Source organism: Cinclus cinclus, chromosome 12, assembly GCF_963662255.1.
Source record: "Cinclus cinclus chromosome 12, bCinCin1.1, whole genome shotgun sequence".
Lineage (NCBI taxonomy): Eukaryota > Metazoa > Chordata > Aves > Passeriformes > Cinclidae > Cinclus > Cinclus cinclus.
In genome coordinates, this window is record NC_085057.1 from 6,318,345 (window position 1) to 6,334,889 (window position 16,545).

At 41.2% G+C, this 16,545-nt stretch overlaps 1 protein-coding gene across 1 annotated transcript in view; it reads left to right on the forward strand.

Annotated features, from left to right (window-relative positions):
* MAGI1 (membrane associated guanylate kinase, WW and PDZ domain containing 1) overlaps window positions 1-16,545 on the forward strand; it is a 332,032-nt gene that overhangs the window by 281,320 nt on the left and 34,167 nt on the right. Inside the window, exon 13 of the mRNA XM_062500989.1 lies at window positions 14,874-14,905. Within this exon, the coding sequence (XP_062356973.1) occupies window positions 14,874-14,905 (32 nt within the window). The remainder of the gene's footprint in view (window positions 1-14,873; window positions 14,906-16,545) is intronic.

Genomic DNA, 16,545 nt, shown 5'->3' on the forward strand with positions numbered 1-16,545 from the left:
ATTTTAACAAGGGACAAGTTGTTTCCTGAATTCACAAGTCTGGTTTGTTGTTTTCCAAGACCTATTTCAAGGCATTGAATACATTGATTCTGCAATTAATAGCAGCTCTGGAGAAAGCACTGCCTTTCCTATATTCCTTTCTTTCCAAATGCTTACTGTGTTTTTGTATTGTGATAGTAAATTAGAGAGTAGAGAACAGAATATATTAAGAATTCTCCAATTTTCGAAGTGTGAGTTCCTTAAAGACTTTCAGTACTAGAGAGATTTAAAAAATGCACTTCATTCTTATGATTAATATATGTGTTATGGAGAAAATATGGTTGGAAGAAAAATAGCAGCTATTATTAATCCTCCTGGAGAGTGCATATATATCTGGTAACACCATATATTAATTATTTGAATTGTGCCTGACATTTAATAATCCTTCTAAAGCCTTGAAGGCATAATGAAAAGTTTTGATGAGGAAATAAAAGCCTAGTTTTAATAAAATAGTAAATAGTTCCCTGGTAATCTTGCTGAATTTTTTTTTTAATTTAATCAAGGTATTAACCACATTTGCTATCACCTTCGTAGATAAGGTACCATATCAGTCTCCTTGAACTGCCTCCCTCCCTCCTTCAGGGTTCTCACATTTCCATCTCAGCACAGAGCACTTGCAGTTTCAGATTCCACGTTCTTGTGGTACAGAACTTGGAGATCCTGGCAGCCCTGGTCCACAGTTAATCATTAAAACAAGGTTCTCCTCACATCCAGAGAAAAGCTGAACCAAAAGGCACTCAGGCTGTGGCAGAGATGCCAAGCAGAGCATGCACAGTAGTAGCCTCAGAACCAAAACCAGTCAGGTTTGTTTAAGGTTTCTAAAGTGATGCTGGGAGAGGAGAGGCTGGACGTGCCCCAGCCATGTGCACTCACAGCCCCTAAATCCAGCTGTGTCCTGGGCTGCAGCCAAAGCACCATGAGCAGCAGATGAGGGGGGGACTCTGCTCCACCCTTGTGAGACCCCACCTGCAGCACTGCATCCAGCCTGGGGAGCCCAGCACTGCAACCACACGGACCTGTGGGAGCGAGTCCAGAGGAGGCCACCAAGATCAGAGGGATGAGGATATGAGTAGCTCTGCTGTGAGTACAGGCTGAGAGTTGGGGTTGCTCGACATGAAAAGAGAAAGCTTCAGAGAAACCTTATAGCACCTTCCAGTACGTAAAAGGACCTACAAGATTGCTGGAGAATGACTTTTCACAAGAGCATGTAGAGACAGGACAGGGCAGTGGCTTTAGGAGGTATGTATAGATTGGATACTGGGAAGAAGTTGTTCCCTGTGAGGGTGGTGAGGTCCTGGCACAGGGTGGCTGCCCCAGCCCTGGAAGTGTCCAAGCTGGATGGGGTTTGGAGCACCCTGGGGCTGTGGAAGGTGTCCTGTGCTCAGCAGGGCAGTTGGAACTAGATGATCTTTAAGGTCCTTTACAACCTAAACTGTTTGTAAAAATCAAAAGGTGGAACTGGCTAAAACCCCCCTGGCACTCTGTGCTGCTGCACTTGGGTCCTTTCCCCTGTAACTTTACCTCGTGTCACCCCTGCCAAGTCTCTCCTCAGCAGCACCATCCCCAGACAAGGCGCCGCTATTTATTTTGGTCCGATTGCAGAAATGTATTTGGCTCGGGTGTCTGATAAGCTCCTTCAGGGCTTTCTTCAGCTTCCCTGTCACTTGTCCTTTCCTCCTCCTCCCTCTGGTGTCCAGTGAGGAAAGTGCTCAGATGCTGTCAGCATTCTTCCTTCAGCCCAGCACTTGAATTGAGTCCAGCTGTGCAGGAAGCGCCCTTGCTACACTAAGGCTTGTATTCAAGAGCTGTCAAAAAGATTTTCGGAAGTGATTACTAATGAAGCAGAAAAATATCAGAAAGAGATATGTAATGTACAGGAAAAGCTTTGCCTGCTCCAAGCTGCTGGTGCACTCCTAACAAGGAGGTCTAATTGTTAAAATGCAAACCCAGAGCTGCAGAGAACACCCTGTAAAATATTTACTGTGAAGCATCAAGTTCACCTCAAGTGCTGGCTTATGGGTGAGGGTGAATCCTGTTGCTGCCTTTGGGTGAGGAACACAAGGATGATTTCAGAGGGATGAAACTCAAATGCCCCCTCTGTGTGCTCTTGTGTCATCTAAAATCATTTGCAGGATTGGGGCAGAGGGATAAGTACTTCAATACAAAGTCTGATCACAGAGAATTTGCTTTGCAGAGGCCTTATAAAAAGCTTACCTCTATGTTCTGGTTCAATTTTTCGTTTTCTTCTCCCTCCTGCTCTCTGTAGGATCAATCATATTGCTGCTGTTTTCCTGTTTCACTTATATGTGGATAAAACTGGATAAAACTCACTGATCTTGAGGGGTTCAGAAAGAGTTCAGCCCCCTCAGGGTGCAGAGGGTTGATTGGGGTGATTGGCAAAGCTGCTTTTGCTTAGCAAAATGAAGGGACAGAGGGGACAAAATAATTATTGTCTCTATTAGGCAAGAGAGATAGAAGGTACTTAAATGAAGGAATTGGCTGAAAAACTGTGTTGTTTGGCTGTGAGTAATTTAAACTGGAAATGAGAAGACAGTGCCAAGCCATTAGAGCCTGTAAGTCAAACTGGAGGAGGCATGAAGGCTTTACTGCCTGAAGGTGAAGCTCAGCACGTTTGAAGGGGACAGGACGCGGTGCCTGCAATAGCAGTGCAGTGCTTGATAACCCAGCAGGACCATTTGAGAGCTCTGCACCTGAAAGGAAACCAGTGCTGCTGCTACAAAATGCAGAATTAAGCATATGTTTTTGTCCCTGCACTGGAAATTGTGATTACATACTTTGGTTATTTTAAATAATTACTGTTAATGCAGCTACAAAAGGTACAACTTTATTTTGAATGTTTGCAGCTGAAAAGGTTCTTTTAACCTTGTATCTACCAAGTACATAAAGTACTTAAAAAAAAAAAAAGTAAAAAGCAAAGAAACAAGGTAATATTATTTGCCACTTGAAATCCATTAGTCATTGCAGCCTTGCCTATGCACTGTAATCAACTGAAATAAGCAATTCTCAAATACCTCTCCGTTCTGCACAGACTCTATTCATAATAAAAGAAACATTTTGTCAGAATAATTTCTCTGCTTCCCAAGGGACTTTTGTTCTGGAAGCTGTGTCTGTGTTGGGACAGGTGGGGGGCTATGTCAGAACAAGTTATTCTGCAAAACTACTGTGCTGTATTTTTTGGAATCACTAAGATCTAATATTTGTTTCAGTGAAAACTTCTATGTATTTTATATTTTGTGAATTGCTTCTGATTAAAGAGGACCTTTTCCCCCATTTTTCCCCCTTTTTTTAGGTCAGTCTTCAGGTTAACCAAAATATGTATGTTTAGTTTGTGTTCAGTTCCAAGAATTACATGGCACAGTGTTCGTGCAGGTTTGAACAGACAAATTACCTTCAAAGCTCTCAGTTAGTGCTTAGTTGCACTTTTATTCACTGGAAGGTCAAAAATAGCATAAACCTTGAGCCTGATCTACGTAATCCCCTGGAAGATGTGTTCCCACTTTGTTCCAGATCAAAGTAAAGGCATGAAGGTGAAATGTCACTCACATGTCCTGTGCAAATCAGTGTCATTTCTAATTGCTTTCTCCAGTGCCAAACTCATGTTAAAATGGGGAATGGGAACACATCTTCTGAAAAAAAAAAAAATATATATATGCTAGATAGACATATAGATATACACCAGAGTGTCAAAACTAAATGAGTTTTATGGGAAGAAGAATCAATGTAACATCTACTTGTCTAAATGCCCATCAGTGGGTGCCTGAGACTTGCCTTAATGTAAAAGCCCAGAGTAAATTCCCTATTTGTGGTTCAACAGAATGAAAGGTGTTTGTGGGCAGTAGTGGGGGTGATGGAAATGGGGACAGGTCTGTTCCAATAGTCCTGCTCACTTGGTCCTAAAGCCAGTAGGTTTAAGAAGTTCCTTGTGACACATGTAACTACAACAGAAATTTGCAACAATGGAAGAAAATTACAAAGCTCTAAAGCAATAAATGTATCAAGACTCCTTAGCTACATGGACTTTCCCTTGCTGGAATTCCCACCTTGAAATGAAGTTTTCTCTTCCTTTCTTTAACTGGAACTGGATCACTGAGTGTTAAGAGGGAAAAAAAAAAAAAAAAAAAAAAAAAAAAAAAAAAAAAAAACAAAAAATAACCAGAGAGAGAGAGAAGAAGGGGTGGAATTAATGCTCTTTTTCATTTGCTATCCCTAATGATGTAAAACCACGGTATAATTGGAGCTGCAATCAGCTATTCAGTGCAGACCTGAACTCTTTTGAAAAAGCCACTCACTGCTGTTTACCCTTTAGGCTTGCAGTGAAAAGTGAGTTGAAAGTCATGCCACTTAAGCATCGAGCTGCCAGAAAATTTCAAACTCTCCTAGCAGCTGCTGAATTAGAGAGAAAGTGAGTCCAAACTGTATTTGGGACAAAAATCACAACCTGGGAGTCGTCTGATGGTTACCACAGAGCATGTTTGCCAGTGCCGAAGCTTGTGGAATGGGAAGAAAAGTTCACCATTTCCAGCAGTGTTTTCAGCTCAAGTGCAGAGGGAGCAGAGCTTTGTACTGAGGTCTTTGTGCTGTGTTTGTATGTAGGGGCTCTTGTGGCAGCTCCTTCCCTTGACCCCCAGAACAGGGGCAGATCTAATTCCTTTCTGCCCTCTGGTGTGTTCAGTTGACTTTTAAACTTTTAAAAATCCCATTTCAAATCACCTCTTTTTGTCCTTGTCTTGCTTTCTGTCCATCACCTCCAGCTACCAAAGCTCCTGGTACTTTCTACTCAGGTATCTTCCACCAAACCTGCTTGTTGAATGTCAATTTGTCACTCAGTAGAGGTTGTTTTCAGCTGTGTGCTGAAAACTACCTGATATTATAGTTCAAATAATACCATCTAGACTCATAGGCAACCCTCGTGGGTTAGTAAATCGTATTTAGGAAATCAGAATTTAGTATGCTTGAAGAACTATATGTCCATTCGTAAGACCAAGATTTTTTTTTTCCAAGTTCATTACTTTGTATTCCAGGGTCATTACTTTGTAATTTCAGAGTTATGGATATCCTGGTTTAATTTGGAATGTCATTTGACATTTAAAAATCTGTCTTCAATTGTTTCCTCTTGTTTATTTTTGTTACTGTTTCCTTTAAAGAGCTTTGCCTGGTGAGAAGGAAATCAGATTAGTGAAGCTGATTTACAAACAGTTTACAAACTATGTTAGAAATGAGATGTTTTTAAAAGTTTTGCATTGTGCCTTTTAGCCATTTTCTGGAAACAGACCGTCCTAGTAAAAAGGCATTGTTAAAATTCAGGTGCAGGGAAGGAACAGGATTGGAGGAACCTTTAGTTGGGAGTAGCTGAATCTTTTCTTTTTCCCAAACCACCAAGTCACTATTATTCACTTCTCTGTTGACTGGAATTTTATTCTAAGGCCAAAGGAAGCTGTTGAGATTTTAAAGAAAGTTTAAAGCAAGCTTAATGTAACATTTACTATTCTCTCACAGCCTTATTCTAATTAGGCACTAGCATATCAAAGCGCAGGTAGGAAAATCAGTTGAAATCATCAGGAAAAGATTATATAAAGGCAATGTTATAAGTTTAGGTATTTTTAATAAGAAATTTGAAGTTCATACCCCTCATTAGAATTGCTTATGTGCACGTGTTTCAATCCAGTGTGTGAGTTAATTTTCCTGCAGCAGCTCTGGAGTGTTAGATACAGATACGCCTTTTTGGGACAATGCTGTGTATTGTTATGCAGCACCATACACTGATCACTGTAATTGGTTTTGTAAAGCAAGCAAGCAAGCAGAAACTTGTTTTCTCTTTGTGATAAAAATAAGCCGAACTTAACATTTAAAATCAGGTCGTCTTATAAATAATGTAGTATGTTGGGATTATGTGGTGTTTTTTCTCCTTCAAAGCACTTTACAGGTGTTAATCTTAGTGACATTAGTCGTTTGTTTTTGATGATCGGAATTTGTGAGGTTTGTGATGACTTTGCTTACCAAAAACACAGAGGGGGAGGCTTTTGGTGATGCTTGAGTCCATGGCTAAGCACCCATTAGACTCCAGGAGGCAGCAGGGTTTCACACAGGGTTTTCATGCCTGCAGATGCTGCAGCCACTAAGGGTAATTGTTGGTAGCTTGCTCAGACAACAAATAGTTTAATGTATGTTACTAGTGCTCATATAAATAATGCATGTGCAGGAAGTAATTAATTAACATTGCCAGGTCCTGATGGAGTTTTTCCACGCAAGCCATCCAGTTGAAATGGTAACTGACAAACCCAAATATCAAAAAGCCCACATGTGCAAAAATCCTACCTTAAGCTCCCAAAATTCCAGCTATAAAAATACCACATTAGAGTTCCTTCCTTTGCTTTTTTTGTTTCAAGCTTCTAGTATTCCTATCCAATTTCCTTTCCTAAACCATGGGCGGCCAAGGAACTCCAAAAAAAGCACATTGTCCTATAAACCCTTGATTCCAAAACAAGCAGCTTTGTAATATTACAGTTCTGATAATGAAGGAGACTCGGCATTGCTGGAGTATGAACATTTTAATTGCCTGCAGAATTTCCAGCCATTGCTGGTGTGATACATGTGAATTGCTGACACTAATCTGTTAGGCATTCGAGGCCCAAGTGTTTTCCCCTCAGCTACCCTTCATTAACTCCATTTGCACTGATTCTCTCCTCGAAATGAGCAAGCAAATGAAGAGATGCCTTTGAAATCTGCTTTTTGGGTCAGCATCAGCTTTACATGAGCTACCCTGCATTTATGTGGCAGCATGGCCTATCTGTGCTATAGCTTGTATCCCCCAGATATATGTGTCATCTGAGCTCCAGAGCTGCTTGGAAGTGTAAAATAGGATAGAACAGTTGCTGATTCATTATTTGGCATTTTGTTACACATTTTATATTTATTTCAAGGGTTGATACAATCTTCTAAAGTTTTTTGCTATTTCATGAAGGATGCTTTAAGGCCAGGAGGAAACCTGTACTTTAATTACTAAGGAGATGAACAATTGACATGTTTGAAATAGGGAAATAATGTCAGTTTTGTGTAGTCCTGCATGCTGACAGCACAATAGTGGTGGTGTGCACCTTACACGCATGGCTGCCTTTCTGTGGCAGGGAATCTGGATCTGCTTAGCATCAGTAAGAAAACCAAAACATTTGCTGAATGCTGGAAGAAAAAAAAAAAAACATGGCTGAAATCTCCTCATCAGGATGTTTTATTGCCTGAACCATCCTATCTTGCAGAAAGCAGTAGGCTCTGAGAGAAGAACAAAACAGGAGATTGCTTATCAAATGAAAGATGAGAGCTGTGAAACTCTTCCTGAAGGGCTTTTTTCCCCTCCTTAGCTTGAGGTTTTGAAAGTTTGTGGGGGTTTTTTCACCTTATGTTGATTTGGTTTTGGTATTAAATGCTGAAGTGGTGTAAGTGTAGCAACTTAAACCCACACAGTGTTGTTTTATACCAAATGTGATGTGATGTAACACAAGGTGGCACAGCAGAACTTAATACTGTGCATTAGATAAGGCAGATTGAGCTGGAGATGTGCCTCCCACATCTTCATCAGGATTTGCAAGGCAGGAAATGGAGCAGACTTGGAGGTGTGCAGCAAGGAGGGTTTCCTTCTACTCAGCTTTTCCTCCTACCCTTACATACTGCCTGGGTGACATTTTGGTGTGCAAGTAAATAATGAGTTTTATCAGCCACACTGCAGCAGGTGCAGTAGCTGCTGCCTTGATTTGGCATTATAATAACCACCCATAACAGAAGTAATGAGGTGTCAGAAATCCAAGAAGGGTCTTTGTTTATCACTGTAATTATATACATTTGGAGAGTCGTTAAAAGCAATAGCAGGTGGGCAAAACTGAGGAAGAAGGATGACTTTGTAATGGACTAGTCAATGGTTTTATTCTGAAATGAATTGCTTTTAAATATCTATCTGCATGTCTCTAAGTCTCTTCATTCTGAATTTACTGTCCCATTCTGCATTGGGATTTTATGTTTATTCATTTAAGTGTTTATTTTTGTCTCGGTCAGATAGTTATTGTTGGGATGTTGATAGTAATTAGATTATACCAGCTTTAAGTCTCAGTTAACCTGTGTCTTTTGTGCCAGCAGACCTGCAGTGCACCATAAGTTGGAGTTAAGAATTTGGCAGGGCTTCTAGGCTAGACAGGCTTGGTGGAGGAGGCTGAGCTTCAGGGAGGGAGCACAGCTGGCTGAGGGTGCTGGGACAGGTCAGGACCCTGAGGCTGGGAGCACATGAATGTGATAGGTAGGGAATGTGTAGGTAAATATCAGTCCTCAAAAGTTTTCTTTCTATCCCTCAGGATTAGTTTCTGAGATGTTCAGGTTACATTCTTGAAAGTATATCAAGTTACTGATCTATTTTAATAGAAAACTATTTTCAAACTAATAAAGTTATGTTTTGTGAAAACATCCATAAAACCACTGTCCTCTAGTAGAGCTTTTTAGTGTGCCTTGTGTGTCTGTGCACTCCTCAGGTCTGAATCTACCTGAGCATTCTGTAAATGCTAGCTTATTATTGAGGGATGTTATATATTAATAACAGCATCCATCTAATGCCAAGAGCCTCTGTGCAGGCTGCTCTCCAGATATGAAACATGAGAATCTGCCATAAGCCACCCAGTCTGAGCACATGGATTTACACCTTGTAGCAGTGCTGTGCTAAGTCTGAAGACAAACACTCTCACTGAGCAGGATAAATACAGATGTGACTGTAGCAAAATATGGTTTCTCCTCTCCAGTGTCCTCTATCCTGAGCTTGGAGTGGCAGTGGGGTTGGCCTGGAGGTGCTGCTGCCCTTCAGCACCTCCATGGTCATGCCCTGGGACAGGCTAGGGAGAGGAGCCATGGGACTGGGCATCTTCAAAACTGCAGCATGCCCCAAAAATTGTGAGAAATAAAGCTTGTCAGTCATGGGGTTTGTGGGCTTCTGGAAAAGGATAGGTACCCTCATGGATAGCCACACAAGCATGCTTATGTATATGAAAAATAGATACTCAGTACTCTTTGTACACACCCCCTTATCTGTGTAAGAAGGGCATGGTGGTCTGTAATTACTTTCCAATTCTAGTGTTTAGCTTCTGAAATTTGTGAGATTTCAGAAATTTAATGTCTATGTGCATATTTGTTTAAATATCAACAAAGGTTTTCATCTAAGCATATGACTCTGACAGCTTGAGCTTTATGATAAGCACTTCATTTAATGAGCTCAAAATAAAAATACTAGAACTGCTGACATGCTTTCAACCATAGGCTAGATGGGTAATTGTCACATTAATTCTCCATCTCTTTATTATCTTACTGTCTTGGAATTATCTTATATATATGTTACTGCATAGTTAAATTTATATTTTCATAGTAATTAAATAGCATTTTATTAGCCTATATCTTTTTTATTGCTTCAAAAATCAATTCTCATTTGAGATGCTGAAAATATGACTGAGACTTTAATGGTGAGGAATTGTTCAGCATCCCAACCAAAAAGTATTTGAGACTAATAAAATTTAGCATCTTTAAAGCATCTAGAACTGAAATTCTTCCTAATGGCAATAATGTTCTATGCCTCATTATGCTTTTCATCAGTGGCAGTGGGTTAATAATGCCCAAGATGATCTCTTCAAAACGTTGCTTTCTTGGCATTAGCATTGAACATTAGCGTTAGGAATGTAGCGTTTTTCACTGCATTTGGTAGTTACCAAACTTGATTTATGGCAGGGATATATTACTGCAGTGTAAATTATTCTCTTGCTTAAAGCTTGTATTGCATAGCTAATTTTTTTTTTTTTGCTAGTGCAGTGACACTCTTGTTATGCAAATCATGATGACGAGCAGAAAAGTTTGGCAGGGGCAGGTAGGGGATTTCTTCTTGATTTTTTCTTTCTTCTCCTTATGCCTGCATAGACTTGCCTCTTTGGTCTTGACCATTGTTCTGGTCTGGAAAAGGTGAATTTCCATCTTCTCTTTTAAATAGTATTTGTCCTTTATTAGAAATCCTTTGGCAGTGGATCATACAGAAAAAAGGGGATTGCTTTGTCACCACCAATCTCCTGTCCCCTGCCCCCCCCCAGCAGCACTAACAGCCATTAGCTTTAATTATTTAAAGTTCCTTGTTTTGCACACAGAAAGCAGCAATCAATGTTCAGTGCCAGGTATATAGTTGTGCACCCCCTGACTCCAGTACTTTACCTAAACCTCATCTATCAAAGTGTCTGTTTTCTTTGGTACAGCCTTTGGTTTTTATTCAGCACAGTGAAAGTGCTATTTAGAAAGCTTGAAGGTTTGTTGTTTTTTTTTCCAGGCAGGAACATTTTCTCTGTAAATGTTAACCTTGGGACAGAGTCCAAAATTTTTATTTTCTTGTGTTTTTCTTTGTCTCCAAATAATTTTCAGCATTGGTGCATTCTGGGCTGCAGGTGACATAAGGGCAAAACCTAATGTGTGACCTTTCCTCTTAGACTGACCTATGGCTTATTTTGCTCTTGTATATAGATGGTCCACAAGCTGTCCAGGTTGGAAGAGTTAAGGAACTCTGAGAAATGAAGATCTAGAAACAGCTGTTCTTCTCTTTCATGTGCAAAACTATCCCAAAACTGAAAAATATTGAGCAGTATGCAGACATTCTAAGCCATACATAAGATGATAGGCCTCTGGACTGGCTCTTAGCAATTCCAGGAGCCTTTGTCCTATGGGTAGGCTGTGGAAACTACTGAATTGTTCCAACTTCAGTTGAAATCCCATTGAATATATATTTTGTGTTCGTGTGTGTGTGTGTGTGTGTGTGTGTGTGTGTGGTGGAAAGTGAAGTATTCACAGCAGCTGGCCTCCACGTGTCCGAGCTGTTGGGATGGGCTGACTGCATGACTCCTGTAGTGCCTGGAGATAAATCTTCCTTAGGGTTCAACTTCAGGTAATTGTGACCCACCATCTCTAAAATACGGGCTGTGGAACAGGGTGTGTGGTGTCTATTTAGGTCATTTTTGGGCACTTGTGGACTTCTGAGCTCTCACCAGAACCAAGCCCAGGCTGTGGTGTGGGTTTGTGGTCCCACATTGCATTCTGTGTATGCTCAGTGAAGCAGTTTCCCATGTTTCATGGTCTTCCCATGTTATTAGTTTCCATAAAGACAAAGGAGTTGAGGAAAAAAGTTCCTTTAAAAATTGCATGTTAGAAACAGCAAAACTTGGGGTCAAGTTTTGTCCCATTTGTTCTTCTATGATCTCATTATAAATAGGGTTAGCAACCTTACAGCTTCCCAAATGTTTTACTACTCAAGACTGCATAGTTAACACAAATAATATGAAATAAGCTGAATTATAGATTTCATTCATGGGTTGCATTGCTCACGTCATAACACAGTGTCATGCAACAGAAGTCCAGCTCCTCGTGGGTAGTGGCATTAAGAGTGCTGAAGTCATGCTACAAAACTTGCTTAATGATTTGCATTTTTTCCCCTATGTTACAAAATGTAGTTGAGCAGATGGATGCAGCCAGCTGTACACAGAGCTTTAGGGAGTACTGGGGAGAAAAGGGGGAGGGTTTTGTTAAGATAAATGTAATAATCTCTGTGATAATTAGTTTAATTTAGATCCCTGCATCTGACTCATTTTGACTAACCCTGTATGAAGTCTTTCTTGCTTTGCTCATGGGTCTGTGAATTTAGTTTGATTAAAATCCCTTTTTTTGTTCTTGTGGATTGCTCACTGATCACTGATATTTTTCATTAAGCAGTTGCTTTATTACATTGTTATTTAGAGGAAAGTAATTTGTGTTTTCTAATTAATTTAATTCCAGGCACATTTACTAAGTAGCTACAATGAGCCCATTCAAGGGGTTTTAGGTCATATTGACATTGCTTACCAGATGTGCTCATTTGTTTTAAAACATTGTTAACTCTGTGGTGACAACAGCCCTGTGTGATTGCTGGACTCTTCCATCTTCTCTAGTCTGTATCTCCAAACCAGCCCCCCCCAAAATTAGAAGATGCATTTCAGGTACTAGTGAGGTATCAAATCACAGGGAAATTACATTGCAGTGCCAGTATAAACCATTACTATTCTATTATTGGGTTTGAAGGCATGGAAGGGACAAGCCTTCTGGCTTCTCCTAGTCAGGGATGTGAAGCCATTAAAACAACCACCAAAAAGCTGGATGGTGCCAAAAAGATGCAGACTGGGTATTTAGTCTATTCTTGGCCCATTTACCTTTGAAAAAGCTGCAGTGAGGTTTCAGAAGAGAATGGGGCAGCCAGGAGGATGAACTTGAGTAGTGATGGGACATTTTAATGGAATCCTAAGGCCAGTGTACAGTTGTCACTATCCCAAATTCATGGGCTTGGGAGATGTTTTCACGGGAAGCTTTTTGGAAAAGCTCAGCATTTCCTTGCTATTGGAGCTCCCAGGATTTGGGGGTTACTCGAACACTCTGTGTTCATTGCTGTTAAATACTGTATCCATTCCATCATCTGAGCATGAAAGCTCCCCATTATACCTCTCATTTGCTCATTTGGCCTGCTGTGCCAGGAACTGAAGTTCTGAAATGAGACCCTAATTAGATGAATAAATAATATTTTCACAGGAAAATGTACATGCAGGTTATTCCCCTGACTATAAGCTTGTCCCATGAAAAAACTGCCAACATTTGTTAACATGTTCTGCAGTCACTTATTTTGGTAAGAAGTAAATTATTGCTTGTTCTGCAGCAAAGTCTGGCACAGAGCAGTGACACTGTAAGATTCATTGGCCTCTGAAGGACCCACCAAACAATAGCCTTGATGTGTTTTCTGTTATTTTTCAACTGTTTTCCATCTCTTTGGGGTTGGAACAGCCGACATTAGTGACAAACTTTGAAGGAAAGGTTTGTTCAGTAGTTCATACTAAATTTGAATGTTTGTGATGCAATAGACTGGATTCTGGTACAATTTGACCCAGCAGCTCACCTGCATTTCCACTTTATTTTTTTTGGAGGGAACATTTAAAATCTTGTTAAATCTTTTCTGTCTCATGCTGGTCTGTTCAGGGCACGTGTGTGCATGGGGATGTGTTCTATGTATTGATTTAATAGGAAAGATCATCTCTTGGAAAGGGAGAGTAAACGTGTGTGCATGCACGTGGAAGGAGGGAGAGAGGAGAATCTCTTATCTGTGTGTTTATCTCTCTGATAAATGATGCCTGTTAAAAATGTGACTTGCCATGAATGTTATGAGTGTTTTCCTCTTTAAGGGTATTATACAAACACAGCCCCTGTCAGCAGAAATGAACCTGCAGGCTTGATTGTTTAGTTCAAACAGTTTGATGTTTCATTGTCCCTCAGTCAATCAGTGCCTGGAGGGGTATCAGCTATTGGCTGGGAATGCATCAAAGTGACATGCAGACCATAGATATTCCTCAAAAGCTTGAAAATATTTCATTTAAAATACTCGTTACAGTATGAATCCCACTCTGAGAGCAGCAGCGAAGTGAGCTCTGGTTATCATTTTTAATTGTGGATCTTCTCTATTCAGTGCTAACATCTCCCAAATTACCTTAAAATAAGCATCTTCCTAGACAGATTGTAATTCACTTGTAGTGCTTATTTTATTCTCTGTGTAAAAGTTAGATGACGGCATGAGGTTTAGAATAAATAAAATGCATGAAGTAGAAAACGTAATGCGGCATAAATGCCACATAAATCACATCCTAAAGACAAAAGCAGATTTCAGACATCTGAATTACTGAGCACTTAATGTGGAGTGTAATCTGTGTTTTGGTTTATGTTTGTTTCTGGAGTGTCACAGAGAAAAATAAGGGCGGGGGGGGGGGGTGGTTCTTCTGTCTTCCAACAGTGGGGAGGGAAAGGAAGGTCTTGACCCCATGAAAGAGTTTTCCCTGCATTGTAGGTAAATCCCCAGACAAGTTTCTCCTTTGCTGCTGGCAGCTGGGCTCTGTGCACAAGTAGTTGATTGAAATCTCACTTGAGTTCTCTTGCTCATCACAGATTGAGTAAGAGGCTGCTTCAAAATGCAAAATTATCCTTGAAGAAACCTTCCCTGGTGCCCTCCCAGTTGTTTATTCCTTTACATCACCTGCAACCTGTGTAAGCCCCCCTTCTCCAAGCTCCCTAGCATCCCCCCAGGGGTCAGGGCCCTCGTAGTGCTGTTCTCAAGCCACAGCTCTCTGAAATTGTACCTAACAGATAAAATCTCAGGCTTCAAAAGATATACACTTAGGATGGACAGGAAGGAAAACGTGTGTTTTTTCAGTAATTTTAGGGAGAAAAGCTTATTCTTCCTCATGCTTTTGTTTTCCTTTGCCCAGCCCACACCTCTTGGCTCAAGCCCAATGCCCATTTTCCGTTCGGGAAAAAAAAGAAAAAAAATCAATTTCTAGAGAAATACTTTTTTTAAAACATCAACCTGTTTCCCCTGCGCCGCTGCGATTGGTCCGATCAAAACCGCCGAGCCGATCGCGTCAAAGGGAAAGAGCCTCGGCTTAATTGTGAGCTAAGTCTGCTGTAATCCAGGGGAGCATTTGAGATTCTGCCCAGGCAGGCGCTGGGCTTCGGCAGGCTCTGAGGGCTGTGGGTTTCTCTCTTGGCTGCTGCAGCACAAGGCAGCAGAGCTGATGCAGAGAGAGCTTTCTCCGGGCTGTGATTCGATATGAACACGCTGCTAACTCCGATGCCACAGCGAAAGCTGACATAACTCTGCAGATGGCTACCTTCGGATGATGCACCCAGGGGTTTTTCTTTAAGGGGAGGTAACGCTTAATGCTAATGTTTATTTTTCCCTTGTTGCCATTTTTCAGGACTGCCAGTCCCAAAGAAGAGCCCAAAGTCGGTAAGCACTTTTCAGATACTATTTCTGTCTGTTTGTCTGCTTTGAAGGGAAAAAAGCATGAGTTTGGCTTGTGTGCTTTCTGGGTCTCGATTGTTTTAAGTTGTCTTTCTGTTGCAACCATGATTACCTTGCATGGCTCCTGCTGCATGGGGAGATGAGAGGAGGATGCAGTACGGAACGGGGACTTGTTTGCAAATAAAGCCTCAGGTTTACAAATCTGCTTCCCTGACAGATGAGCTTCTCTGTCATTTAACTTACCAAAACAAAAAAAGCTATTGTTTCCTTTTGGAAAGATGGGAGGCTCCACCTTCTTGCCAAAATCCAGTTCCTGTGGGGTGCTTATAGGCACCAACCTTTTCCATTAACTCACTGAGTTTTCTTGAGAACCCTTGGCTGAATTATTAACAGAACAGGAAAGCATGCATCTTGTCGGGAGAGACAAAGCACGAGCAGAGCATGGTTACAGTTCCCAGGGAATGCAGTCAGCTGTCCAAGTGGCTGCTCTGGAGGCATCTCCATACTGAGCAGGATTGTCCTGCAGGTGTAAGATTCCTCATTTCTTTAAAAAGCAACAACAGAACAATATTTTCTTGTCCCTGAATGTATTTCCATGTAAAGCCGTTACCTAGAAACATCTCAGCATCTTAGCTAGCAGCACGGAAGCTGTGATCTAAAGTATCATTAAAGCTCCATGAATGATATTATGGAAGAAATTAATGTGCTATTTGTATGCAACAAAAAACAATGTTTTATTTGTAAAGGGAATGAAACACCTAAAGCCTGAAAGTTTGCGGTTATCTGTTGAGAATGGGGGAGAGACAAAATTCTCTGCCAGGAGCTTTGGGGAAGCAAAGCAAGGGAGGTATTTGCCATGTTGTAAGATGGTGTGAAACTTCACCAACAGTCCCTGGTGGTGCCAAAAACTGCAGCTGGGCACAGCCCAAACCCAGGCAAGAGGTTTAGGAAGCGGCTGAGCAGAAGGCTCTTGCCTTTAATACAATCTCTCTGCTCATCCAAAGAGAAAGCCCTGAAATAATTAATGTGATTCTGATGGCTTAGGGCAGCGCTGATTAAAGTCATGTGAGCCCAGGCCTCTACCATTGTCATCTCGCATTAATGTAGGGAGGCAGAAGTGCAGGGTGTGCTCCTCGCAAATCACAGCCCTGTCAGCCCCTGCCCGCTCACTGCTGTCACACACAGGGATGTTCCAGCCTTCAGGGAACCCAGAGTGAGCGTGTAAGATACAGGTGTGTCTGCAGTGTGTAGAATACAGTGTGTCTGGAGTGTGTAAAATAGTGGTGTGTCTGCAGTGTGTAAAACACAGGTGTGTCTGGAATGTGTAAAATACAGGTGTGTTTGGAGTGTGTAGAATACAGGTGTGTCTGGAGTGTGTAAAATACAGGTGTGTCTGGAATGTGTAAAACACAGGTGTGTCTGGAGTGTGTAAGATACAGGTGTTTGGAGTGCGTAGAATACAGGTGTGTCTGGAATGTGGAAAACATAGGTGTGTCTGGATTGTGTAAGATACAGGTGTTTGGAGTGCGTAGAATACCCTGTGTTTGGAGTGTGTAGAATACACTGTGTTTGGAGTGTGTAGAATACAGTGTGTTTGGCACATTTCTGCTCTCTGCCTGCACTTT